Source organism: Rana temporaria, chromosome 12, assembly GCF_905171775.1.
Source record: "Rana temporaria chromosome 12, aRanTem1.1, whole genome shotgun sequence".
Lineage (NCBI taxonomy): Eukaryota > Metazoa > Chordata > Amphibia > Anura > Ranidae > Rana > Rana temporaria.
In genome coordinates, this window is record NC_053500.1 from 120209876 (window position 1) to 120236783 (window position 26908).

General features: G+C 44.9%; 1 protein-coding gene across 1 annotated transcript in view; it reads right to left on the bottom strand.

Moving 5' to 3' along the window:
• PLCG1 (phospholipase C gamma 1) overlaps positions 1–26908 on the bottom strand; it is a 130398-nt gene that overhangs the window by 35050 nt on the left and 68440 nt on the right. The window contains exons 6-15 of the mRNA XM_040330402.1: positions 26077–26160; positions 23268–23290; positions 17168–17240; positions 14557–14658; positions 12848–12966; positions 8359–8444; positions 5425–5545; positions 2254–2422; positions 2011–2133; positions 56–157 (exon numbers count right to left, since the gene is read on the bottom strand). Coding sequence (XP_040186336.1) covers positions 56–157; positions 2011–2133; positions 2254–2422; positions 5425–5545; positions 8359–8444; positions 12848–12966; positions 14557–14658; positions 17168–17240; positions 23268–23290; positions 26077–26160 — 1002 coding nt within the window. The remainder of the gene's footprint in view (positions 1–55; positions 158–2010; positions 2134–2253; positions 2423–5424; positions 5546–8358; positions 8445–12847; positions 12967–14556; positions 14659–17167; positions 17241–23267; positions 23291–26076; positions 26161–26908) is intronic.

Here is a 26908-nt window from a genome sequence, read left to right on the forward strand (position 1 = left end):
TCTAGGATAAACAAATATACACTTATTTGAATTAAGACTTGTTAGCATAGTATACCTCCTTCTGCTCCTCCTCGTCATCATTGGTTTGTCCTCCTGTGGTCTCCTCTGAGTAGTAGACCTTGCTGCTGGTAAGTACGAAGAAGTGAGGATACCACTCCTGAAAGAGAATAGAATAAGTTATTAATTTTCCGGTGAACTTCCATTGTTCCCATCCAGTTAAGTATTACTTTGTGCCACCTTTACATACTCTGTTATTTCCAGACAATTAATATGGGACAGCTATTGTACACAGGGAAGAACCATTTTTAATCTGAAAAGATTCAACGGAGGATTCATTAGAACTGAATAACTGCTCATCGTTTGTTCCAGTTGCCCTGCACCAAACCACTCAGTTCAACAAAACATGAACATTACTTGCCTGTAAAAGCCTCCCTTGTGAAGACCTTCAAAAGCCCTGAAACTGCTGCTGGGTGCTTCCATCTTGGATGTGATGTCAGCAGATTCACTCAAGTGACCTCCTATAGCAGGGGTCTCCAAACTGCGGCCCGTGGGCCAGATGTGGCACTTTGCTTAACTTCATTCTGCTTTTGGGGGCACTTTTCCTTCTTTCCTTCCTCCGATACGAGGTATCATTACTCCTACTGACACCAATTATTGGGCAATATATCTCCAAGGGACACCTATAAAAGGGGCACTATTCCTCCCACTGACACCAATGATGTAACTGCCCCCCCCCCCCCCCCCCAACTCCCACTGTATACCAAGTCTGACACAATTTACTCCCAACGATGCCAGGGCATTTTTTTTTCCAGCCCCCTAAAATTTGAGGGGGAGTAAACTGGCCCTTTGTTGTGAAAGTATGGAGAAACCTGCTCTATAGTGTTCTCTTTTGCTCCTCCTTTAGCAGTTAAATACAAGATTTTGTTAGGAGGTGAAGGAAGAGGCGGAATAGCTGGACCAGCACAGAGAGCAACTAGGCCTAGAAGCAAGGCCTATAGGGCCAGATTCACCCAGGGCTGCGGCGGCGTAACGTATCGTAGATACGTTAATCCGCCGCAATTTTTCATCGCAAGTGCCTGATTCGCCAAGCACTTGTGATGAAAACTACGCCGGCGGCCTCCGGCGCAAGGCGGGCCAATTTAAATGGGCGAGTACCATTTAAATTAGGCGCGCTCCCGCGCCGGACCTACTGCGCATGCTCCGTTTCTTAACTCCCGCCGTGCTTTGCGTGCCGTGACGTCATTTTTTCGAACTGGCGACGCGCGTATCGTAATTCCGTATTCCCGGACAGCTTACGCAAACGACGTTATTTTTTAAATTTCGACGCGGGAACGACGGCCATACTTTAGACAGCAATACGTTTGCTGACTAAAGTTAGGGCACCTAATACGACGACTAACTTTGCGACGGGAAACTAGACTAGCGGCGACGTAGCGAACGCGAAAATCCATCGTGAATCGCCGTAATTCCTAATTTGCATACCCGACGCTGGTTTACGACACGAACTCCCCCCAGCGGCGGCCGCGGTACTGCATCCTAAGATCCGAAAGTGTAAAACAATTACACCTGTCGGATCTTATGGATATCTATGCGTAACTGATTCTATGAATCAGTCGCATAGATAGAAACAGAGATACGTCGGCGTATCAGGAGATACGCCGTCGTATCTCATTTGTGAATCTGGCCCATAGTGTGCAATGAAGGAGAGGATGTGCCATGAAATGTACTCTCCCCAGAGTACTCATATGTTCTCACTAGTTGAAAGGCACATTGCAAGCCAATACAAATTATTTATTGAAAAGAAAAAAAACAAAAACTGAGCAAGAAAGCATTTAAAAATACTTGATTTTCCTTGGCTTTAAAAGCTGCAATTTGATTGTTGGTGACATGGCCAGTTTGGGCACGGCATTAACTCTTCTATCCAGGTAACTGTGAACATATGGTAAGTGGATGGTACACAGGATTCCAATGCTGGTGTATAGTGCCTCCGTCCTGTACTGTACAACGTACATGATTAATAGGATCCTGCAGATACAAGATTCCATTCTTGATTGAGTTGCTGATGTCATTTTCGGAATACACAGTGGAGGTGGGGATCTCTTCATAGGTACTGCCTTCTGCTAGCTTCTTATGCTATAGACAAGAACAGGAATAATTAGTATATTTCCAGTACAGTGCAGCTGAACCCCAACTAACTCAGGGCGCAGGGTCAGCTACGCCAACTGCACAGTGTGGGTTCTCATACACGCTTACCTTGATGAGAATTTTTCTTTTAAGCTGGTTTGGGGAGGGTAAAACATCAGCACTGACATCCACTGGTTTGGTCAGAAGCATTTCCCCAAATACCTTCTTGAAATGCTGGGCCATGTTCCTCTGCTGGGCAATACTGCAATGGTCTTCAATTGACAAAATAACTGGATATCTAACAATGGAGGAAAAAAATAATGCAACAGAATAATGCAACAGAAGGACAGTATGAGCTAATCAAGTCTGTAGAGTAAAAACAATGTATTCAATTAAAGTGAAACTAAAATAAAAAAAAAATAAAAACTTTAATTTAGTTTTGGATAAGGTGAAGGGGGAGAAAAACCCCAGCCAGGTTTTTATTGATTTCTGTGCCCCCGTTCAGGAGATTCACTATATTTGTCCTGTTTACCATTATCATTGAAAGTGCATTGAAAAATCGCAATAAGCGTTCATTGATTGGCTTGCGCAAAAGTTATAACATCTACAAAATAGGGGATAGTTTCATGGCATTTTTATTATTTTTTTTTTTTTTTTTTACTAGGGTGGCGATTAAGAATTATGGCGGCGATTAACAATTTTTATCGTGACTGCGACATTATGACAGACACTGGGTCCATTCACATGCTATAAAAATGCACCGATTACTGTGTAAATGTGACTGGCAGTGAAGGGGTTAACCACTAGGGGGCTAGGAAGGGGTTAAGTGTGTCCTAGGGATGTGTTCTAACTTATGGGGTGTGGCTACGAATGACACGTCACTGATCGCTGCTCCCAATGGGAGGGAGCAGACGATCAGTGACCTGTCACTAGGAAGAACGGTGACATCGAGTCCGTGGGTACGTTCACGAAGCTCGCGGCAGCAAATTTAAAAGGGGCATGCCTGTACGCCCATTTGGCTGTCCGTGCCATTCGGTCGACGTATATGTTTGCGCGGCGGTCGGCAAGTGGTTAAAGAAAATCCCAAATTTTGGGTTGTTCCCAGAAAAGTAATAGAGGGGAAATCTTCCAATAGGTTCTGGTAACCTGGGGTATCCCCAAAGGATTCCCTTAAATTTGCAGGTATTCCTCTCACTTCCTGTTTTGTCTATGGAACAGGAAGGGAAGGAAAATTTCCCCAATGGGACACAGATGGCAAAAAATAAAGTTATGGGGGTTATGACCCTCCCTTACTCTATACAAAATGTCTATAGTTCCACTTTAATTATAGCTAAACTACAGTTAAATTTTAAATATCTTCGTAGTTCAGCTTTTACCCTATTTGAACAATCAGAAACCATATACTGTATATTGCTAACCAGTGATTCCTTAATATAACCAGAAGAGCCTATTCCATAAGCCAGTGGTTCTAGGCCCTGTCCTCAAGTACCCCCAACAGGCCATGTTTGCAGGTTTTCCTTTATCTTGGCCTGGGCAGGAAGGGGGGTAAGTGGCCAGTAAGCAAGTGATTTAATCAGTCAATGGCTTGGTATTTTGGACAGCTATTTTATCTAAGAGAAATTTCCAAAACATGGCCTGTTGGGGGGTACTTGAGGACAGAGTTGAGAAACATAAGCCATTCCGATTTTATTTTCATTTAGAGCGGGCATCACAAAATGGCGGACCATGTGTGGACTGAGCCACTGTTCTACCACGGTCCTGCCATTTAGGAGCCGGTGATCTGCCGTGCTGGTTCCAGGTATCATGGAAGTTCCAGCGCATGCGCGAACTGATGCACCGAGATGGTTCCAGCTATCGGGAAAGTTCCTTCAAGCACTGCGCAGGTGCAAACTTGCCGACGGAAATCCCCGAACGGCGGCCGGCATCCAGGGCGACGTGGATTTTGAGGTAAGTGGCCAGTCGGCCTCACGTCCTCGCTGCGCTCGGACGGCTCGCTTCGCTCGCTCGGCCTCCTGGCTCTTTTTTTTAACATCCTCCAATCCACGGGGATGTTAAAGAATGAGCCTGGATGCCGGGCGAGGTTCGGAGATTTCCGTCTGGAAGTTTGCGCCTGCGCAGTCAGTGAAGGAACTTCCCCCATAGGGGAACATTGAGGACAAGTCACCGGCTCTTCCCTCTCAGCCGTCACCACCGCCGTCATCCCCACAGGCTGCCATCGGGAGGCAAGACTGTTCTGGACGAGGGCAGAGGTGCAAAGTTAACTTTTCAAGTTAAGCAGGGAGTTATTGGTTGCTAGGGGATCCCAACAACCAATCACAAGCTGATTAACAGGAAAAGTTGTGCAGCTCCTGTGCTCCATTCAGAACTGTGTAAGGCAAGACAGGGGAGAAGGCTATGCCACTTCTGTGAAGGATAGGGAGGAAGCCGGGGGTGATATAAGGGGGGCTGATGCCGGGAGTCTGAAGGAGGGGGTGGGCGATATAAAGGGGGCGGGGGTTAGAGGACAGGAATTGTAAAGGGGCAGTGATACTGTATGAAAGAGCTGAGGGACTGGGATGTAAAAAGGAATACAGAAGTGATATGCAGGGGAGACAGGAATGTGAAGGAGGAGAGAGATGATAACAAGGGGGACTGAGGACAGGGATGTTAAGGGTCATATGAAATGGGGGATGATGTGCAGTGGGAACTGAGAACACTGTTGTATTAATGGGATTGTGATATGAAGGATCTGGAGTTACGTTTACATCATTGCAAGCTGCGTTGTGCATGAATACAATAGTCACAGCAGGAGATGTGTTCATCTGCGATGTATAGAATGAATACAGGAATCAGCGTTAAAAATAGCGCCTGCAAACTGCCCTTAAACAGCTGTTACATTCACTCCAGTGTGAAAGCCCGAGGGCTTTCACACTGGAGCTTTGCGCTAGCAGGACAGTAAAAAAAAGTCCTGCTAGCCGCACCTTTGGAGCGGAGAAGGAGCGTTTTTTGTTTACCGCTCCTGCCCATTGAAATCAATGGGACAGCGTGGCTATACCATCCGCCGTGCGCTGCTGCGGACGGTTTTAACCCTCTCGGCTGCTAGCGGGGGTTAAAAGCACCCCACTAGCTGTCAAAATGCGCCGCAAATCCGCCCATAGCGTCGGCGGTAAAAGTAGCGCCGTTTTACCGCCGAAGCTATGGGCGGCTCAGTGTGAAAGGGGTCTAAATGAATAAAGAATCATCAGTGTATGGCCAGCTTAAATGTGTAAGCATCTTCTATTCAAACAATTAGGTTCACCCATTACAAATACTAGTACGTACTCCGATGTGATAAAAGCATGCTCTTTGATGGTGAGGAGAACCTCGTTGAACTTTATTTTGGTGGTGAGAGTATGCCCATGATAGATGACTGGCATCCCATCTGGTCCATCCCAGCAATCCACTGGAAACAAAACAAATAAAAGTTATCAAGTGATCTTATAATAATCCATCAACTAGATCAGAATGCAACTAAAACAAATAGATTTCTCACAAAGTACCATGTGCAATATACTGCAAATAAAACCGCTCTAGGGATTATATGTTCTAATCTTCCTTGTTCCAGTTTTTGTGAAATAGTTCCATTGTGTTTAACCGAGATAAAAGGTTTACTGCAAATGGCATCAACTTGGATGACTGATATTTTCAGTGTTTAAAATAGAAGTAGGTATTAAAATGAATGTGTACTCAGTAACCTTTACATCTTTCCCTCCCCCACCTACACATTCTAGTTCCGCCAATCAATATTTTTTATTGAACCTCTTTGGCTTTTGTTGTAAACTCCAACCCTGACTGTTCAAGAATGACCACACTTTTTCTACTTTCATGTCAGGGGGAAAAAAAAAAAACACACACACACACACACACACACACACACACACACACACACACACACACACACCATATTCAGTACAGCTCAGCAATACATGCACATTTTCCATGGTTTTATACCTTAACCACTTCCCATCCGGGCCAATTCTGACACTTCGCTCCTACATGTAAAAATCATCATTTTTTTACTAGAACTCCCAAACATTATGTATGTATTTTTAGCAGAGACCAAGGGCAGACTGACCATTGGGGCACTGCCTGAGGGCCCCATGCCACTAGGGGGCCCCATCAGGGTTGCCAGGCTCAATATGTCAAATTCTGTGTTTTTTTTTTACATCTGTCCCTGATATGTCTGAAACCGACATGCTTTTGATGTGAAAATTCTGAGATTTTAGCTGCCCTGCCTCCTGGCGTGGTGGCCATCTGTAAGCCCAGGGGCCCCATAATCTTCTATTGCCCGGGGCCCCATGAGTTGTCAGTCCACCCCTGGCAGAGACCCTAGAGCAGGGGGGTCAAACTCAAATTCATTGTGGGCCGCATCAGCATTATGACGGTTGTATCTGTAAGATTAAATGTCCAGTGCATCCACTCACATTAGATGTCAAGAGCCACCCCACCATCAGAAGTTGAGTCCCCCCACTCTCCCTTACATCACAGTGCACCCCCCTTTCCTTATACTGCTGCTGCTGAGAAGCTGGATGCATTGCTTGAAATCAGAAAGTAGGGTTCTGGGGGAGGACCGAAGGCGGATTTTTTAAGTACCAAAGTTTGGCGCTATTCCACGAGCGTGTGCAATTTTGAAGCGTGACATGTTAGGCATCCATTTACTCAGCATAACTTCATCTTTCACATTATGCCCAAAAATTGGGCTAACTTTACTGTTTTTTTTGTTTGTTTTTTTCCAAAAAAAACATGTTTGAAAAAATCCCCACCGGTATATATAACACTTTTTTTTTCATGCAATTAAGCAAGGAATTACATAATCAGTATGTCAATCCCCACCGGTGTTTTCTTTACTCAACAAAGGGCTCATTCACATGAACATAAATACAGATGGGCGTACGGTACAAAATATACGCATTTGTGGCTTCTGAGAGCCCCTACTGCTGTATAATTACACCTACGGGTCTGTGTTGACAGAATACGCTGTATGTGTGTATAGGTCTGTAAATGCTGGTACTTGTGATCATAAGCGCTATGTATAGCGAGCATGTGCCTGTAAACGTAATACGGTTTATACAGTCTTATGACCAGAATAAGTGTTTTTAATGATGTACGCCAACATGCCTGTATTTACATCCGCATGCATGAGCCATAAAAACAAGTTATTTTATTGATGGAGAGATGTTGTTCACTTCACATCTTTGTGACTCAAGAAAAAAAGACACAGACCGCAATAGAAACCTCACAGGTTTCTGACTTTCTCCACTCTTCTAAAAATGTTTTGGCTGGACTTTGAATGTATAGTGATTCTAAAATGGAAACTTTTTTTTTTTTTTACTAAAAGAGGACATACTTACCTACTCTGCGCAATCTGACCCTCCTCTTCTAGGGTCCCCTGCTGGCACTCCTCCCCCGTTCCTAGTGCCCCCATAGCAAGCTGCTTGCTAAGGGGGCACTTTTGCGGGCTCGACACACTGGCACACACAGGGCAGACTCCCGCTCTCTTCTTACTAGTTGTCACCGATAGCAGCAGCAGCCGCCAATGGTTCCCGCTACTGTTTTAATCGCCAGTGAGGAGGGTAAGAGAGCGCAGTGCTGCTACTTTTAGACATAACGCTGGATCGAGATCGGGCTCAGGTAAGTAAAGGGGGGGGGGGGGCACACAGGTGTTTTTTTACCTTAATGCAGAGAATGCACGAAGGTAAAAAAAAAAAAAAAGTCAGGGGTGTCGAACTCAATTTAATTGTGGGACACATTAGCATTATGATTGCTCTCCCCTTTATATTAGATGTCAAGAGCCACCCCACCATCAGAAGTTGAGTCCCCCACTCTCCCTTACATCACAGTGCACCCCCTTTCCTTGTGCTGCTGCTGGAAAGAAGCTGGATGCATTGCTTGAAATCAGAAAGTAAAGGGACTGGAGTAGAACCAGAGGAGGGCTGGAGCTCTCCTGCAGCTGCAGGGGAGGTGCGAGGGCCACATGAAATGGCCTGGAGGGCCGGTTTCAACCCGCGGGCCTTGTGTTTGACACCTGTGCTTTAAGTGGTTTAAACTGGGGTTATACAGTCTAATATCAAGAAAACCTGAAAGAAAAATCGATTTACAAAGTTAACTGTAAGATTACATAAGGCAAACACATTTCCCATGTTGATATGGCTGGTAATTTTTTTTTTTATATATATATAAAAACACATCATCCACAAGATGGCGTTCTCCACTCACACTCAATACAGCGACAGCCCATCCGCAAACAGCGGGCATATGCTTCAAGGGAGGATTCACTGGAGAACTGATCTCCCGTTAGGTACCTATAAAGCAGAGTAACCCAAAAAATATGTGAATAACCTTTAAAAAAAAACAAAAAAAAAACACACAAAATAGAAAGCAAGGTTATCATCAATATGTGTGACATTTTAAAAATCCCTTTTTTACCCAATTCAGATTAGTCTATGACTCTTGCAAGCTTATCTTTCATAGGATGAACTGCACCGTATGTGAAACACGTGTACATAGTGCGTGTTCTACATCCATTTTAAAAGAAAAACACACAGGAAATACCCACCCCTGGCAAACACACAGAAGATGAATGCTAATGCAGGCAAAAAAAAAAAAAATCACACACCCTAATGCATCACAAGATACAGTAAAAATAAACAATATACAAATGCATATTAAAGAGACCCTGTCACCAACCTATAAAACTGCAAGTAAAAGCACAGAAAAAAAATCAAGTCTTTCAATTGTTTGCTTATTATTTTTCCTTTCAATAATTTTTTTTTTATTCACTTTTAGAATCAGAACTATGGGCACATTTTTTTCCCATTTCAGATAGAGTAAGGGCGGACAATAACCCCTGTCAATTTGTTTTTTGGCCATCTCTGTCCCATTGCAGAGTTTTCGCTTCACTTTCTGTCCCATAGCCAAACAGGAAGTGAGAGGATGTCTCTGCAAATTAAAGAAATTTTTCAGGGGCCCCCAGTTTGCCAGAACTAGTGTCTCCACTGGAAGATTTCCCATTTATTACTTTTCTGGGGACAATCCAAGAATGTGGGTTTTCTTTTTACTTTCAATGATAATGGTCAACAGGACAAATAGAGTGGGTGAATCTTCTTAACTGGGGCACAGAAATAAATAAAAACTGTCAGGGACTCTAATCCCTCACCACTCTGTCCAAAACTTAAAAGGTTTGCCTTTAGTTATACTTTGCGCCTCTAAACTTGCTGTAAACTTTGACTACTGGAGGAAGAGCAAAATCCCTAGCACCGACACTATCCTCCTTGCATGTCTCAGCCTTCTTCTCTACTAAGTCTCCCCATGATGATGTCTGACGAAACATGTCGGGTGAGGCCAACGGATGTGACGTCACCACAGGAAGCAGTTTTGCAGATTGAGGCTGATCGGATGGTAAACAACAGTGTGCTCTAAATGGCTTCTCTGCCTTTTTAATCATGTGAGTGTGCATTTATATGAGATTTTAAAAGACCCGTGAACTAATCTTTCTACATGAAGACAGCTTTTTTCACTCTGTGTTGTTGGTGCGAGTTTGAGCATTTGAATCGGGCCAGTCGCTAGAAGATCACTGGAGCTAGACAGACATCTATACCTACTGAGCGCTTTATGGCCATGTTCTCATACATAGTCATACCTTCTGCTAAGGTACTTTATGTGCACTTGAGGTGGTCACGTGACATTTTGGAGCATCCCTTATATTTTGGTGGAAGCACATTGTTGAAGAATCAATTTTTACAATTCCTATTTATCACATGGACGCTGGAAAAGTTATGGATTTCTTTTGATTGCACTTTGTGAATTCTTGTTTTGATCACTTTGCTTTCATTTTGTTTGTGTTTATTCATGTATTGCAGCACTGCCCTTTTGTATAAGATTGTCTAATTACTTTCTGTACTGGCCCAGCTCCTCCCTTTACAATCTTTTATATAGCCAATGGCAGAGGAGCCAAGGTGGATTACTATTGAGTGTCACTTGAGTTACAGATCTGAGTCTGCTGAAATCGCATGCAAGATAGCCACACTCAGCAGCAGCCTCAGGGCTTTTGGGTTTATACACAAAGGAAGATTTGACAAGTTGGGCCCCTTTCACACGAGCGGAGCGATCAGGTCTGCCTGCCCAATCAAACCCTCCATTCTCCTCTGTGGAGCGGTGGTTGTCCGTTTACACCTGCCTACATCCAATCTGATAAGGACAGATGGGGATCTGTTGTCCTGTCTAGTGAGTTGGATCGAATGGAAGTCGGTTGTAAACAGACAGGCGGTCCATTTACATCCGATGGCCCATAGAGGAGAGCATACAAGAGAGAGAACTAGAGATTGAGAGAGAGAGAGAGAGAGAGAGAGAGAGAGAGAGAGAGAGAGAGAGAGAGAGAGAGAGAAAGAACGAGAGAGAGAGAACGAGAAAGAACGAGAGAGAGAGAACGAGAAAGAACGAGAGAGAACTAGAGATTGAGAGAGAGAGAACGAGAGAACGAGAGAGAGAGAACGAGAGAGAGAGAACGAGAGAGAGAGAGAGAACGAGAGAACGAGAGAGAGAGAACGAGAGAGAGAGAACGAGAGAGAGAGAGAACGAGAGAGAGAACGAGAGAGAACGGAAGTCTGTTGTAAACAGACAGGCGGTCCATTTACATCCGATGGCCCATAGAGGAGAGCATACAAGAGAGAACTAGAGATTGAGAGAGAACTAGAGATTGAGAGAGAGAGAGAACTAGAGATTGAGAGAGAGAGAGAACTAGAGATTGAGAGAGAGAGAGAACTAGAGATTGAGAGAGAGAGAGAGAGAGAGAGAGAGAGAGAGAGAGAGAGAACTAGAGATTGAGAGAGAGAGATTGAGAGAGAGAGAGAACTAGAGATTGAGAGAGAGAGAGAACGAGAGAGAGAGAGAGAACGAGAGAGAACGAGAGAACGAGAGAGAACGAGAGAGAGAGAGAGAACGAGAGAGAGAGAGAGAGAACGAGAGAGAGAGAACGAGAGAGAACGAGAGAGAGAGAGAACGAGAGAGAGAGAGAACGAGAGAGAGAGAGAACGAGAGAGAGAGAGAACGAGAGAGAGAGAGAACGAGAGAGAGAGAGAACGAGAGAGAGAGAGAACGAGAGAGAGAGAGAACGAGAGAGAGAGAGAACGAGAGAGAGAGAGAACGAGAGAGAACGAGAGAACGAGAGAGAGAGAGAACGAGAGAGAGAGAGAACGAGAGAGAGAGAGAACGAGAGAGAGAGAGAACGAGAGAGAGAGAGAACGAGAGAGAGAGAGAACGAGAGAGAGAACGAGAGAGAGAACGAGAGAGAACGAGAGAGAGAACGAGAGAGAGAACGAGAGAGAACGAGAGAGAGAACGAGAGAGAGAACGAGAGAGAGAACGAGAGAGAGAACGAGAGAGAGAACGAGAGAGAGAACGAGAGAGAGAACGAGAGAGAGAACGAGAGAGAACGAGAGAACGAGAGAGAGAGAAAAAAAAAGAGAGAGAGAGAGAGAGAGAGAGAAAGAGAATAAGAAAGAGAATAAGAAAGAGAATAAGAAAGAGAAAGAGAAAGAGAAAGAGAGAAAGAAAGAGAGAAAACACGGATCAGCAGACTGATCCCCCCTTGAGCAAGCAGACTGCTGGCGGAGTCCATCCCGTGAAAAAGGGGCCTAAACATGCCAACATTTTTTAAAGGCACATATAATCTTATAGGAAGATTGCTGTTGAAATACAAGGTTTGGCTACAGAGTCTCTTTAAAGTGTTACTAAACCCAGGACCCTGCATTTACTATATCTGGTATATATCTGGTATCCCACAGTACACAGAACATGGAAATGCAATTCTTTCAATAATTATAAACTGCTAAATACCTTTTCCTTTTCAGCAGTATATGGCAGTCTTGTGACTTATCAGTGTCTGGCAAGAACTGGTTAAAGCTTGTAGGAGTAGTTTTCATTCTCCTCTGACTGTCCTGTGAGGCTGCATGACCCCTGACCCTCTGTCTGGACAGTGCTGATCACATCCCACCCAAAACAACTCATACACATCAAACTGAGCATGTGCAGAGTGCCTCCAAAGCTCTTTTAGATCAGCAGATTGGGGACAGTAAAAGAGGGGGGGGGGATCAGTGAAGATAGGATTAAACGGCCTTCTTACACAATGCAGAGGATTAACCCCTTAGGTACCACAGTGAGTATAACAAGCATGCTTTACTGCATATACAGACCGATTTTACTGCTGTTGGTTTAGCAACATTTAAAATATACATGGTTTTGTATCGCAAAGTCTAATAATGCTTTGGACCCCCACTCCCCTTCGTGAAGAGTAAAATAAAAAGCACAAAAAATAAAAACATACCGAAAAAAAAATAAAAAAAACTTGCCTTACACTTCTGGTCACTTCCTGTAGGTACTGGTGACATCACTGGGCCTCACTGTGGGATACTGGGAAAGGGAAGGATCTCAAATCTTACAATCAGACTCTCCAGGGCTGAGTAGATGGATCTTCTCAACAGATTCCCACCAGAAGGCCCATTGATGTCACCATCGCTACGAGCAGTGGACATAAATATTTTTCATTTTTCTTCATGGGAAGGGAGGGGGTCTAAAAAAAATGTGTTGATTCGGCCTTTTCTATCCACGTCCACTAGACTAGCTGAAATGTGAACACATCCCAAGTAGAGGGGGGAAATATAAGAAGAGTACCTGGGCACACAGGGAGTCGGGATTCTGAAATGTCTTACGTGTTATGAGAAGAGGAGATCCAGTAATGGGAGAGGGGGTTGTCCATGTTTTGGGGACACACGGTGTCCAGTGAAGAATCCCACATATTGTTCTCCTTGGAGAACAGGAATGTAACAAACTGCAGAGACACAACAGCAGATAGACCAAGAAAATCAACTTACACGGATTATAAGAAAGACACACAGAAAGCTTTTAACCCGGTAAACGACCAGCCCCTGTACATATACGTCAGCAGAATGGCACGGCTGGGCAAAGTGACCGTGGACTCGATATCCACCGTGTCCCGTGATCATGTTGGAGCTGCAGAACGGGGAGAGGCAAGTGTAAACAAGCATCTCCCAGTTCTGCCTAGTGACACGGTCACCGATCGTCTGTTCCCTCTCATCGGGCGCAGCGATCAGTGTCGTGTCACTCGTAGCCACGCCCGCTAACAGTTAGAAATCACTCCCTAGGACCCACATAAGCACTTCCTAGCCCCCTAGTGGTTAACCCCTTCCCTGTCAGTCACATTTATACAGTAATCAGTGCATTTTGATAGCACTGATCGCTGTATAAATGTGAATGGTCCCAAAATAGCGTCAAAAGTGTCCGCCATAATGTCGCAGTCACGAAAGAAAAAAAAAACAATCGCAGATCGCCGCCATTACTAGTAAAAAAAAATAATAAAAATGCCATAAAACTATCCTCTATTGTGTAGACCAGGGAAATGCAATTAGCGGACCTCCAGCTGTTGCAAAACTACAAGTCCCATCATGCCTCTGCCTCTGGGTGTCATGCTCATGGCTGTCAGAGTCTTGCTATGCCTCATGGGATTTGTAGTTCTGCAACAGCTGGAGGTCTGCTAATTGCATATCCCTGGTGTAGACGCTACAACTTTTGCGCAAACCAAACACTTATTGTGATTTTTTTTTACCAAAAATATGTAGAAGGGTACATATCGGCCTAAATCGAGGAAAGAATGTGTAGTTTAATATATTTTTGGGGAATATTTATAATAGCAAAAAGTATATATTGTCAGTTAAAGCGACGCAGTTGCTGCAATTGTCATTTAAAGCGACGCAGTGCCGAATAGCAAAAAGTGGCCCGGTCAATTGGCAGCCAAATGGTCTGGGGCTGAAGTGGTTAAAACCCAATTTTTTCGGATCCCGGTCTCGGCTACATGTGAATTGATTTTGGTGGTCTCAGCCCGGCTCCCGGTGGGTGCGCTATGCGAGGTAAGCCTGCGCTTAGTATGCCCACCCCCCTCCCACAAAAACCACCACACTTACATGCACTCGAAATTGGGTTAACATGCACACATTTTGACCACGCGGTCTCTAAAAAGAGAGGCGAAGGACTAACGGGGCTGGTTGAGCGGGCAAATCCTCTCACTCCCTTATAGGGAGTCCCTCTGCCCCGTTGGGCTGCAAAGCGGAGCAGGTAGGGCGGGCTGTGTGGGAGGACCCCCTCACACACCTGCCATTGCCACCCGGGGCATGGAGAAAGGTGGCATATTGCCTCTGGGGGAGGTATGCCTGCTCCCAACTCCTGAAGTCCGGCTCCTCTCTCGAGTACACGCACAAAATACACTTAAAAAAAAAAAAAAAACGAAACACATGGGAATTTCAGAGAGGCAGACACAGGAAGCAAGCTGTGCCCTACGTTCTCCAGATTTTCTTTGAAACCATATAGAACAAATACAATTCTGGTTTCTTGGTTTATGACCTACCTCCTCCGGGGTGAAGTATGGTTCGTCTATCTCCCTCAGAGGGTCACGCAAAAAGTGAAACATGAACTCTTGCACTTTGGTAGGATCAGATGCCCACATCTCCTGCAATGATTGGTGAAAGGGGTTAGAAGAGACAATATAAATGGAAGGAGGAATAAAAGCAAATAGCAGATGGGGAATCCTGGGAAATGCATGAATGCCAGGAGAGAATACAGAGAGTTTGGAACAGTTCTTATGGTTAACCTGCATGTTGTACAAGTTTACTATTCTGTACCGCAGCAACAGAGACCATTAAGCAGCATTCCCCACCACCTTACCGCCCCTCAAAATGTTTGGGAAACCTAGAATTTCCTAAAAATTGATAATTGCACAGGACTACTCTGGACCTAGTCCTGGTAATTGGCAGCTCAGTTGACTGAAATCGAACAATTTAGGTTAGTAGTACTAAGCACTTCGTGTCCTCTGAAAAATAAAGCTTCAAAACCAGATTTCATGACCAGCTGGCGGTACGAGTGACATGAAACCGTAGCCCAATTTGGCCCCATGAAACTCGGGTTCTGCAGGACACTGTAGACCCCAATTGACTATGTGAGAAGACCATCCCAGATACTTCTCCTCCTCTGCTGCCATCACCTCCCCTCCTGCCTATTCCCCCAGACAGGTCCCACTCACTTTCCGTGGAGGAGACCGCATGCCGGCTAACTGACAGTTCTGGCGCTGACAGCACAGCCCGAAACTCGGATCACCCCTGCCAGCTCTCCACCCATCACTGGAAAAAAGGAAAGAATCGCGCTAAACCTTGTGAACAATAAACATAAATATGACATTTAACAAATAAACATTCTCATATGTTGTTAAAAAGAAAAAAAAACCACACTCATTACTATCCATAGGCATATAAAATGACTGACACGTGATATTGGTGAATGTATCCTTATACGTGAAAAGCCAAATCTGCAAAAAGGAGAGGGCTTAAAAAACCATCAAAAAAAGAAAAATGACAGAGAATTTGTGTCCAAATAATCCGTAACCAAAAGAAAAAAAGAAAAGGAAGGAATTCAGATCCTCCTCCACCAGAGTGAATGAAAGTCCTAAATGGTGTAGTCTTGTGTGATGCACATATGGTATTTGTTGATAGGTGACAATCCAAACTGCTGGGCTAGTTAGGATGTAGACAGCCTAACGTAAATCATCTCCTCATATTCTAGGGGTGCAACGGATCACAGTTGATCCGTGATCCGAACGGGTCACCCCCTTCGGATCGGAACACACTGTGATCCGCGGATTGCCACGGCTCCGGAGCTAGGCCGAAGCCGCGGCCTTTCCTAATGTTACGGCGGCGGCTCCGGAGCTAGGCTGAAGCCGCAGCCTTTCCTAATGTTATGGCCGCGGCTTCGGCCTACCTCCGGAGCCGCGACCATAACGCTAGGAAAGGCCGCGGCTTCGGCCTAGCTCCGGAGCCGCCGCCGTAACATTAGGAAAGGCCGCGGCTTCGGCCTAGCACCGGAGGCGCGGCCATCTTGGTACACCCGGCGGCGGCCCTCCTCTGTTTACACCCACAGAGGAGGAGCCCGCACTCGTGGGACACACCGCTCGGGGAGTGTCTGTCGGTACTAGCTGGGGGGGGGGGGTCACTGTACTGAGAGAAGGGGGGTCACTGTCCTGAGAGAAGGGGGTCACTGTACTGAGAGAAGGGGGGTCACTGTACTGAGAGAAGGGGGGTCACTGTACTGAGAGAAGGGGGGGGTCAATGTACTGAGAGGAGGGGGGGGTCACTGTACTGAGAGGCGGGGGGGGGGGTCAGTGTACTGAGAGGAGGGGGGGGGTCTGCACCGAGGGGGTACTATAGTTGGTGGGGGGGGGGGGGGGACATGTGGATATTACAGTGGGGGAGATTTTTTTTTTTTTGCCCATCCGAAAAATGATCCGATCCGTGACTCCTGATCCGAGGAACGATCCGTTGCACCCCTATTCAAATACTCCAATAGTGGTGATCACATGTACAGGTAAAGGCTGAAATTTTCAGTCATCCCCAGGGAGAGCTGTATAAGGATACATTCACCAATATCACGTGTCAGTCATTTATATGCCTATGGATAGTAATGCGTGTGTTTTTTCTTTTTAACAACATATGAGAATGTTTGTTAAATGTCATATTTACGTTTATTGTTATTATTATGTTTATTGTTCACAAGGTTTAGCGCGATTCTTTCCTTTTTTCCATTTTTGTTCACTGTTTTTTAACGCAGCGAATCGCAGCTTTACAATCTTTGCATCACAGCGACATTTGTCCGTTTTTACGGGTCTATTTTAATTTTATTAGCGCAGTTTACACCACCATTTTTCTCCACCCATCACTCACAGCCCTGCCTAACTGGCGGGTCACACCACCAAACCCTGTCTCTAAATACCTAGCAACACACCCAACTGACGTGCACTCTCTAGGCTGGCACCTACCTTGCATATAGGTAGTGCTGACCCTGACTAACAGCGGAGCTTCCGTTATGGCGGCCTTTTCTGGGGAGAATCAGATCGGCCCGAGGGGAAATTGCCTCCTCCTCATTCATTGCTATCACACAGGAAAACAAATCATACTATAAAAGACCTTTACCTTCTGATACTCCAGCAGAAAGCTCTGGAAGTCCAACAGGGACACTCTGCACAGCCCTTGACGCTCGCCACCTCTGACACAAAGAGAACACGAAAAGTATTTTTACTCAACCATCTGGAAACCTCATTGGGCCATACATGTGAAGCGGTTTCTAACATATTTCTGCTAAATTGAGGCCGGTGCAGCGTTTAGATATCCAACTTGACAAAGGACTGGCCTTGAACCAAAGCACTTTAAGGCTCACACAGGTGAAATATAGCGTATGCCCATGCGAGGGCCGTGTTTGCATGAAAATGCAATGAACCCCTTTGCATACCTTGTGTAGGCAGTCCCATTCACTCAAACTAGGAAGCAACGGATGCACAGACATAACAGCTGCGCCCAACGTGGCGGCCATATGGGTCCGGGTACTCAAGGGGCTGTCAACGTGAATGTCCGTGCAGCTGCTGCTTCCCAACTGAAACCATGGCCTGCACACAGGCATACATTATTGTACATTTGTATGAACGAGACCTAAATATGCATTATCCACATTCTTTGCATTTTTGAAAATGATTCAATCGGTAAGAAAAAAAAAAAAAGGGGCCATTATCCATTATGTAACCAAGTGCCAGAATTCATGTGTTACAGCATGGACAGCCATTCATTTCCAAAAGCCCTGAATGTTATTCCAGTGAAAACAGTATGGGCCATATTCTCAGAAGAGTTACGACGGAGTATCTCAGGAAACTCCGGCGTATCTCTCTTTTTTGACCCGCGTATCTATGCGAGTGATTCTTAGAATCATTTACACATAGATACGCTTAAGAACCGACATGTGTAAGTCACTTACACTGTCGGATCTTAAATGTAATTCGCCGCCGGCCGCTAGGTGGCGTTTATGTTCAGGTCTCATTTGTTTATGCAAATGAGCCCGATATGCCGATTCCCGAACGAAATCGCGTTGCGTAACCGTCGCTTACGTTGTTTGCGTAAGGTTACCCCTGCTATATGAGGGGTAACCTTACGCCAGTCCCACGTATGCCATGTTAAGTATGGCGTCGGGTCCGCGTCATCTTTTCCCATCGGGTACGTCGTTTTCCCAAGTCGTTCTTGAATACGACTTTACGTCAATGACGCACACGTCGGCGTCATTGACGTTCTCCGCCGAGAACTGGAGCATGCGCACTGGGCTATTTTTAGCCCGGCGCATGCGCAGTTCGATGGAAACGGGGGCGCACTTAATTTAAATATAAGCCGCCCCCTTTGAAATACGCAGGGATACGCCGGGCCTTTTACACTAAACCTCCGCAAACTACGGAGCAAGTGCTTGAGGAATACGACACTTGCTCCAGTAAGTTGCGGCGGCGTAGCGTAAATAGCTTACGCGAGGCCGCCGCAGATTATTCGAGAATCTGACCCTATATTTCTTTTTTTATTTTCGTTTCAGTCTGCACATACCACAACTCTGTGTGAAGTGTTCGAGGGTTTCCCGAATAAAAAAAAAAAAAAACACAACACACACAAACAAGCTCTTCCTCCCACCAGAGGAAGATGGGTAGGTGAGGTCGATGTCAGGTTGGCCCACTTCTCCATCTTTACCCGATATATGCCGCTTACCCCTTCTAGTAATCTCAGGACATGTAAACATTGCACCAGGTCCAGTGTATCCAGGAAAGTATTCACAGCACTTCACTTTCTCCACATTTTGTTATGTTACAACCTTATTCCATAATGGATTAAATTCATTCTTTTACTCAAAATTCTACAAACAATTCCCATAATGACAATGTGAAAGAAGGTCGATTTAAATCTTTGCAACATTTATTACAAATTTACAAAAAAAATTAAAAATCACATGTACGTAAGTATTCACAGTCATTGGCCTTGACACTCCAAATTGAGCTCAGGGGCATTCTGTTTTCCCTGATCATCCTTGAGATGTTTTACAACTTAAAGTGGAGTTCCACCCATAAATATAACATCACATCAGTAGTTTTAAAAAAATGTCATTAGTCCTTTACGAATTTTTTTTTTTTTTTTTAGATGCCTTCAAAGTGTTGTTGCTAGGCAGAATAGTTAATCTTCCCACTTCCTGCACATAGGTGCTTAATGCTTCCTAACCTACACCGCACAGACTCCTGGGAATGTAGTGGGTGTAACTTTCCAGGAGTCTGTGCACTCCCCAGTCTCAAAGAATCATGTGACTTGGACAGCACAGGTGCTGAAACCTGATCTGACACTGCTTGTGCAGCACCGAGCATGTGCGAGTTTTGCAAGGCTGAAATCCAGGAAGTCATACAGTCTGGCTTCATGATGCCCACACTTAAGATGGCCCCAGTCAATTTCTATTTTATAAAGTGTCTAAATGCTGTAACAACCTAACAAAACGGACCTTAGTTTACAGACTAACTTTACTAGAATACATTAAGCTTGTGTATTACAAGGGTATTTATATTTAAAAGGTGAAATTTTCTGGCCGGAAATCTCCGCTTTAATAGGAGTCCACCTGTGGTAAATTCAGTTGATTGGACATGATTTGGAAAGTCACACACCTGTCTATATAAGATCCCACAGTTAGCAGTGCATGTCAGAGCACAAACCAAGCCATGAAGTCCAAGGAATGGTCTGTAGACCTCCAAGACAGGATTTTATCGAGGCACAGATCTGGGGAAGGGTACAGATACATTTCTGCAGCACTGAAGGTCCCAATGAGCACAGTGGCCTCCATCATCCGTAAATAGAGGACGTTTGGAACCACCAGGACTCTTCCTATAGCGAGGCGCTCGGCCAAACTGAGCGATCGGGGGAGAAGGGCCTTAGTCAGGGAAGGTGACCAAGAACCCGATGGACACTCCGACAGAGCTCCAGCGTTTCTCTGTGGAGAGAGAACCTTCCACAAGAACAATTATTTCTGCAGCACTCCACCAATCAGGCCTGTATGGTCTTTAGAAACAAAATTCTCTGGAAACAAAGATTGAACTATTTGGCCTGAATGACAAGCATCATGTCTGGAGGAAACCAGGCACTGCACATCACCTGGCCAATACCATCCACACAGTGAAGCATGGTGGTGGCAGCATTTGTCTCTGGGGATGTTTTTCAGCAACAGGGAACAGGAGGCTAGTCAGGATTGAGGGAAAGATGAATGCAGCAATGTACAGAGACATCCTTGATGAAAACCTGCTTCAGAGCTCTCTGGACCTCAGACTGGGGTGAAGGTTCATCTTCCAACAGGACAAACTTTACTGTAATGCCGCGTACACGCGATCGGACATTCCGACAACAAAACCGCGGATAATTTACTGACGGATGTTGACTCAAACTTGTCTTGCATACACACGGTCGCACAAATGTTGTCGGAAATTGCGAACGTCAAGAAAGCGGTCACGAACAGCACGTACAACGACACAATAAAAGTGAAGTTCCATATCAAGTGCGCCACCCTTTGGGCTCCTTCTGCTAATCTCGTGTTAGTAGAAGTTTGGTGAGAGACGTTTCGTGTTTTTTTAGCTTCGTGTTTTTCAGTCCGTTACAGAGCGACGAATGTGCCATCTCCATTACGAACACTAGTTTTACCAGACCGAACGCTTCCGTCTTGTACTTGATTCAGAGCATGTGTGGAATTTTGTGCGTTGGAATTGTCTACACATGCTCGGAATTTACAAGAATGGATTTTGTTGTCGGAAAATTTGAGAACCAGCTCTCGAATTTTTGTTGTCGGAAATGCCAACAGAAAATGTCCCATGGGGCCTACACATGGTCGGAATTTCTGACAAAAAGCTCCCATCGAACATTTGTTGTCGGAAATTCCGACCGTGTGTATGCGGCATTAGAGCGGCAAGGATGTGGAATTCTCTTCCACAGGCAGTGGTCTCAGCGGGGAGCATCGATAGTGTCAAAAAACTATTAGATAAGCACCTGAACGACCACAACATACAGGGATATACAATGCAATACTGACATATAATCACACACAGATTGGACTTGGACTTGTATCTTTTTTCAAAATCACTTACTACTTGAGGTTCACCCAAAAAATCTATTTTTAACATTAGATTGAGGCCAATTACTGGAGGCAGAATCGGGTGTTTTCTTTAAAACCAATGCAGTACTTACCGTTCTAGAGATAGATGTTCTCCGCCGCTTCCGGGTATGGGCTGCGGGACTGGGCGTTCCCGTTTGATTGACAGCCTTCCGACCGTCGCATACAGCGCGTCACCAGTTTCCGAAAGTAGCCGAACGTTGGTGTGCAGGCGCCGTATAGAGCCGCACCGACGTTCGGCAACTCGTGACGCGATGTATGCGACCGTCGGAAGGCTGTCAATCAAATAGGAACGCCCAGTCCCGAAGATCATACCCGGAAGCGGCGGAGAACATCTCTCTCTAAAACGGTAAGTACTGCATTGATTTAAAAAAAAAAAAAACACCCGATTCTGCCTCCAGTAATTAGTCATTATGGGGTATTGTTTGTGGAATTTTGAGGAAAATAGTAAATTGAATCCTATAACGGAGGGGCCTGTGGGACCCAGAAGCTCCCCGATGCCTCTTATGTGTAGATCACCCAGTGTCTCTAATAGGGGCACAGGGTGAATGAGAACCCCACTATGGTCTGTGCTAATTCAGATTTAATGCAGTATATATTGTAAATATATTGTGTGTTGGTTGTAGTGTACTATAAAGCTTGCTGTGATTGCATTCTATTGTTGTAATTAAGTCTGCTACTGTGATAAATGTGTATTGAATCCAGACTAACTTCTAAGGATCTTTCATTGTGGCTTGTGCTAATTGACCCTGTTTTGTGTGAAGGTCTATTGATGATAATATGTATTGTGAGTTAACAGACAGCCTAAAGATCAGGTGTCTGAATCATCAGCTGTAGTTAATTAGCTCATGTAAATTAGGTCAGAGCCGGAGTCAGGGTGTCTACTAAAAGATGTGTATTGGGGCTCATTAGGTAAGCATTGTATGATGTTGTGGGTGGAGTTGGGTCATTGTCCATTTGGTTACTGCAGTATCCTAATTGTATATAAGAGCTGTATTTCTCAATAAAGGCTTTCCTTTCCTGTTGAATCTCAAACAGAGCTGTGTGTCTCGTTATTGGTGTTCGTTTGCCTGACTGTGGAGTCTTGGTAGCTGCCTTGTGTTCGGGAATGGAATATCTTTAACGGCTTTAACCCCTGTCCCATTTGGGGTGCAGTTACAAATCCATTTTGGAATAAGGCTGTAACATAACAAAATGTGGAAAAAGTGAAGCACTGTGAATACTTTCCGGATGCACTGTAGTCAGAAAGTTTTCTTTGTCCCCTTTGAAAAATGTTCTATAGGAATCCAACATTGTCACTTATAGCAGATAAAGGCCCCTCTAAACATTATAATGCTACTGACAAAATAATATCCTATTGATACTTCAAAAGACATTGCATGCACAAATGAGTGGTAGCAAATGCAAAAAACAAATATATTTAAAATCTTCTTAATATGGCATTAGTTAGAAATAAAGAAAAAATATACAACAGTAGTTATCATATACATTAAAAATGCTTAAAGTGATACTAAAGTCTTGTTTTTTTGTGTGGCTAAAACAAACAAACATGTTATACTTGCCTGCTTTGTAAAATGATTTTGTACAAAGACGCCCAGATCCTCCACTTCTTGGGTCTGTCGCCAGCTCTCCTGGCCCCTCCCTCCTGCTAAGTGCCCCCACAGCAAGCAGCTTGCCATGGGGTCACACAAGCCGAGCCGCTGCTCTGTGTGTCTATTCAGACACGGAGCCGCAGCTCAGCCCCACCCCCCCCCCCCATCTCTCCCCTCATTGGCTCACTGACTTTGACCAACAGGGGGAGCCAATGACACCCACTGCTGTGTCTTAGCCAATCAGGAGGGAGAGTCCTGGACAGCCGAGTCTCTCGTTGTGCAACATCACTGGATCAAGATGGAGCTCAGGTACGTATTAGGGGGGCTGCTGCATTGCATTCAAATAAAAAAACTTCTGCCTTTAGAACTTTAAAATCGGTAAGGGGAAAAAAAAAACAAAAAAAAAAAAACGCATCATATTAAGCATATTTTATAAAGCTATAGTAACCAATTTTACATGACCAAAAACACTGAATCTACTTACCTCTCCAGGAAAGGGATTTGCATCTGTGAAGAGAGAACAAAGTCAGTGTAAGGACTGGCTGCTATGCCAACAGGACATTTATATGGTTCTAAAATAGTGAATAATGCAATCTCCAATCATGTTAGAATGCGACTTCCTTGTACAAAGCAAAAGATTTAGGGCTCTTTCACACGGAGCGCCCGTACAGGTGCGTCTGTCAGTTTTTTTTGCGGACCTGTACGGGCGCTCCCTGCTCCTCTATGGAGCCGCGGATGTCAGTGGTGACATGCCCGCTGACATCCGACCCGCTCCGATCCGCCAAAGTGTGACGGAGGAAAAACCTACTTTTCCTTCCGTCTGGCGGATCGGATGAACATGGACATACGGTCCGTGTTCATCCGATCTCCCCATAGGGGAGAGCGGAGAAAAGACAGAGCGGTCCCTGCACAGTGTGCGGGGTTCGCCCTGTCATCCGCCGGCTCAGCGGGGATCAACGGAGCGATCCCCGCTGAGCAGGCGGAGGTGCACGGGGCGGATCATTACTGATCAGCCCAGTGTGAAAGAGGCCTAAGGCTGATGAAAATCTTTCATTGCATCTCTATTTAATAAGCTATAATATTTATGAGCCTTTGGGGCCCATCCTAGCTTTCCAACTAGGTAGCAATATCAGGATCAGTAGGACAGTCCAAGAGCTTAAATCTCTAAGAACAAATTAGCAAAGGCAGCTTCCATATTTCAGCCTTCACAGGTATCCTGAGATAGCGATAGCTAGCAACTATTTCATGAAATTAATGGACTAGAAAACAGCTGTGTGTTCGTACAGATGACGACACAGAATAGTTAATTTTGGAGCACCCCTACTCAAAATGGACCCTTTGTTTTGGGTGGAGTGAGACAGGTTTTGATCTCCAGTTGGGTTATCTCCACTACGCAAAGCCATTTCAAGGCCCACCACTGGCCAAAAGCCATTTCAAGGCCCACCACTGGCCAAAAGCCATTTCAAGGCCCACCACTGGCCAAAAGCCATTTCAAGGCCCACCACTGGCCAAAAGCCATTTCAAGGCCCACCACTGGCCAAAAGCCATTTCAAGGCCCACCACTGGCCAAAAGCCATTTCAAGGCCCACCACTGGCCAAAAGCCATTTCAAGACCCACCACTGGCCAAAAGCCATTTCAAGACCCACCACTGGCCAAAAGCCATTTCAAGACCCACCACTGGCCAAAAGCCATTTCAAGACCACCTCTGGCCAAAAGCCATTTCAAGGCCCACCACTGGCCAAAAGCCATTTCAAGTCCATCTCTGGCCAAAACCCATTTCAAGCCCATCTCTGGCCAAAGCCCACCCGTACCCTTAAATTTCTGTAATTTATGTGCACTACCTGGACACTCCTATGCCTCAAGAATTATTGGCTGTATATATGCAGCGTGAGATCATCTAAAGGCACTGCTGCCTCTGACCGCTTAGTCCAACAAGGTTTGGTGATGTCACTACTGTGTGTCCCTCTTGTTCTGCTTGCTATAAAGGAAGATATACCCAAGGACCTGCAATGCGGGTCGGCTTGACTCATTCTGCAGATCTGTCCCCCACCCACCTCTCCTGCTGCTTCTTGAATGTGCCCCACTAGTCATTGGATCACTAGTCACCAGGGGAGCTACTCTGACATGGGAAAACCAAGTCCCTTCTCAAATAAGAGGGCCATTTCCATACAACGCTGAACAAGTCATGGTAAGTCAGTAATGGGAACTACTGTATTTATTGGTGTACAACACTCACTTTTTTACCCTGAAAATATAAGGTAAACTGTGCCTGCGTGTTATACGCAGGGGGCTGTGGAAAGTTTTTTTCCCTGAAACTTCCCTCTTAAAGTTAGGGTGCGTGTTATACGCCGATAAATACGGTAAATACAGCTGCAGGGAGATTATAAGCAATACTTAGTGACTACTCTTTGCCCTCTGCTAGGCTTTTTTGGGCACATGTTCCAAAGATCAGGTCCTCTTTGTGCTTGTACTGAAAGAATATGCTTTCACTTCTCCGAATCCCTCCAAAGTTACGCATATACACCATTAAAGCCCTCCAAGAAACGTGAACATTTTCCTTCATAATGTGGCTGGGGGAGAGGGGCCTGTGCACCCGCATGGGGAGAGGGGCCTGTGCACCCGCATGGGGAGAGGGGGCCCCCCGTTAGAATGCAATAGCATTGCAGGGAAGATCCCTGCTTCATACATTGTTGTATTGATCCAGGGATCGGTAAGGTTTTTTATTTTTGTTCAAACCACTGCACATGTATACCCAAGCTTTATGCAGTTTGATCTGCAGGCAGAAGAGGTTATAAACAATAGACACTGCTGGTGTTCACAGTAGAAATGACACTGCGGCCTCTTCAAATCTCTTGGCACAGGATTCCTAAAGGACACTAAACATGCATTAAAATCATAAAGTCCCATTATATGACACTCAGATTATTATTATTTTTCTGTGATTTGCAGGGACCTATGTCAATTACAGCCAGTCATGGCTGCCATTAGTCTGATTGTTCCTCTTCTCTGTAATGACCGATTATTTTGTTACAGTTTTATTTAACACAGCCAATGAAGAGCTCATTAACAAATTAAAAAATAAATAAATCCCAGAGCAAATATTTACTGCAGCCAGTAATCAGAGATCATTTACAACCACTGTCTCCTTCCATTTCACAGCCAGCCATACTAAGTATCCTGCCTGGCTGGAGACTGGCTGGCTCAGTTATTGCAAATGGCATTACTAGAGATAAAATCGCAAACTAGACAGCGTGGCAGGGAAGCCGACTCCGAATGAACGTGCAATACTCACCGTCTTCTGTGCATTGTACATAAGAGAGCGGTATAGCTGGGCAAACTGAGCATAGTTGATCTCTTGGTTTCTCTGCTCCACTTCCTACAGAAAGGGGAAGGAGGAACAGACGGAGAAGACATTAGACCCAAATCTACAAAGTCAAAAATAAAAAATTCCATCATTTCTGCCAGTGGTGTCTTCCGACCTTCGTGGTATCTCAGTTGGTCGGCAAATGAGAGTTCAACCACTTTCTTTCAGCTCAAAAAAAAACTGCAAACATGGCCTGTAGGGGACACTTGAGGACAGGGTTGAGAACCACTGGACTAAATGACTCTGCACTTCTCCTAGGAGCGCCGTATGTACTTGTACACTTTTTGATTGTAGTAGCATTTGCTACATATAGCAAGCGGCTCTGTGTTCCATCAGAAGCATGGGCACCTTAATGCCTTTTTCCGGAAATTAAAGTGAGTCAGGTTGAGTGCTTCTCCACCATTCAGGAGAAGCTTTATATTTTTATTAATGAATACAAGGCTTTGTCCGATTAGCTAAAGTGGAACTCATCATCAACCAATTAGTGGAAGGCCTGTATTAAATGATAAAAAAATAAAAATACGACAACATTTTTGATAAATATAGGAGGATGAGGCATTAAAAAGGAGACCCGAATAAAGCAAGGACCCTTTACTTTACTTTTATTTTTATAATTATTTAATAAAAAAAAAAAAAAAAAAAGAAGACAAAAATAATGTGGTTTTAGGCCTCATACACTCTGGGCGTTTGGCCATCTCTCCAAGAACCTATGCAATCCATATGTGTTCGGGTTTAAAAGGGATGCAGTGGCAACACAACC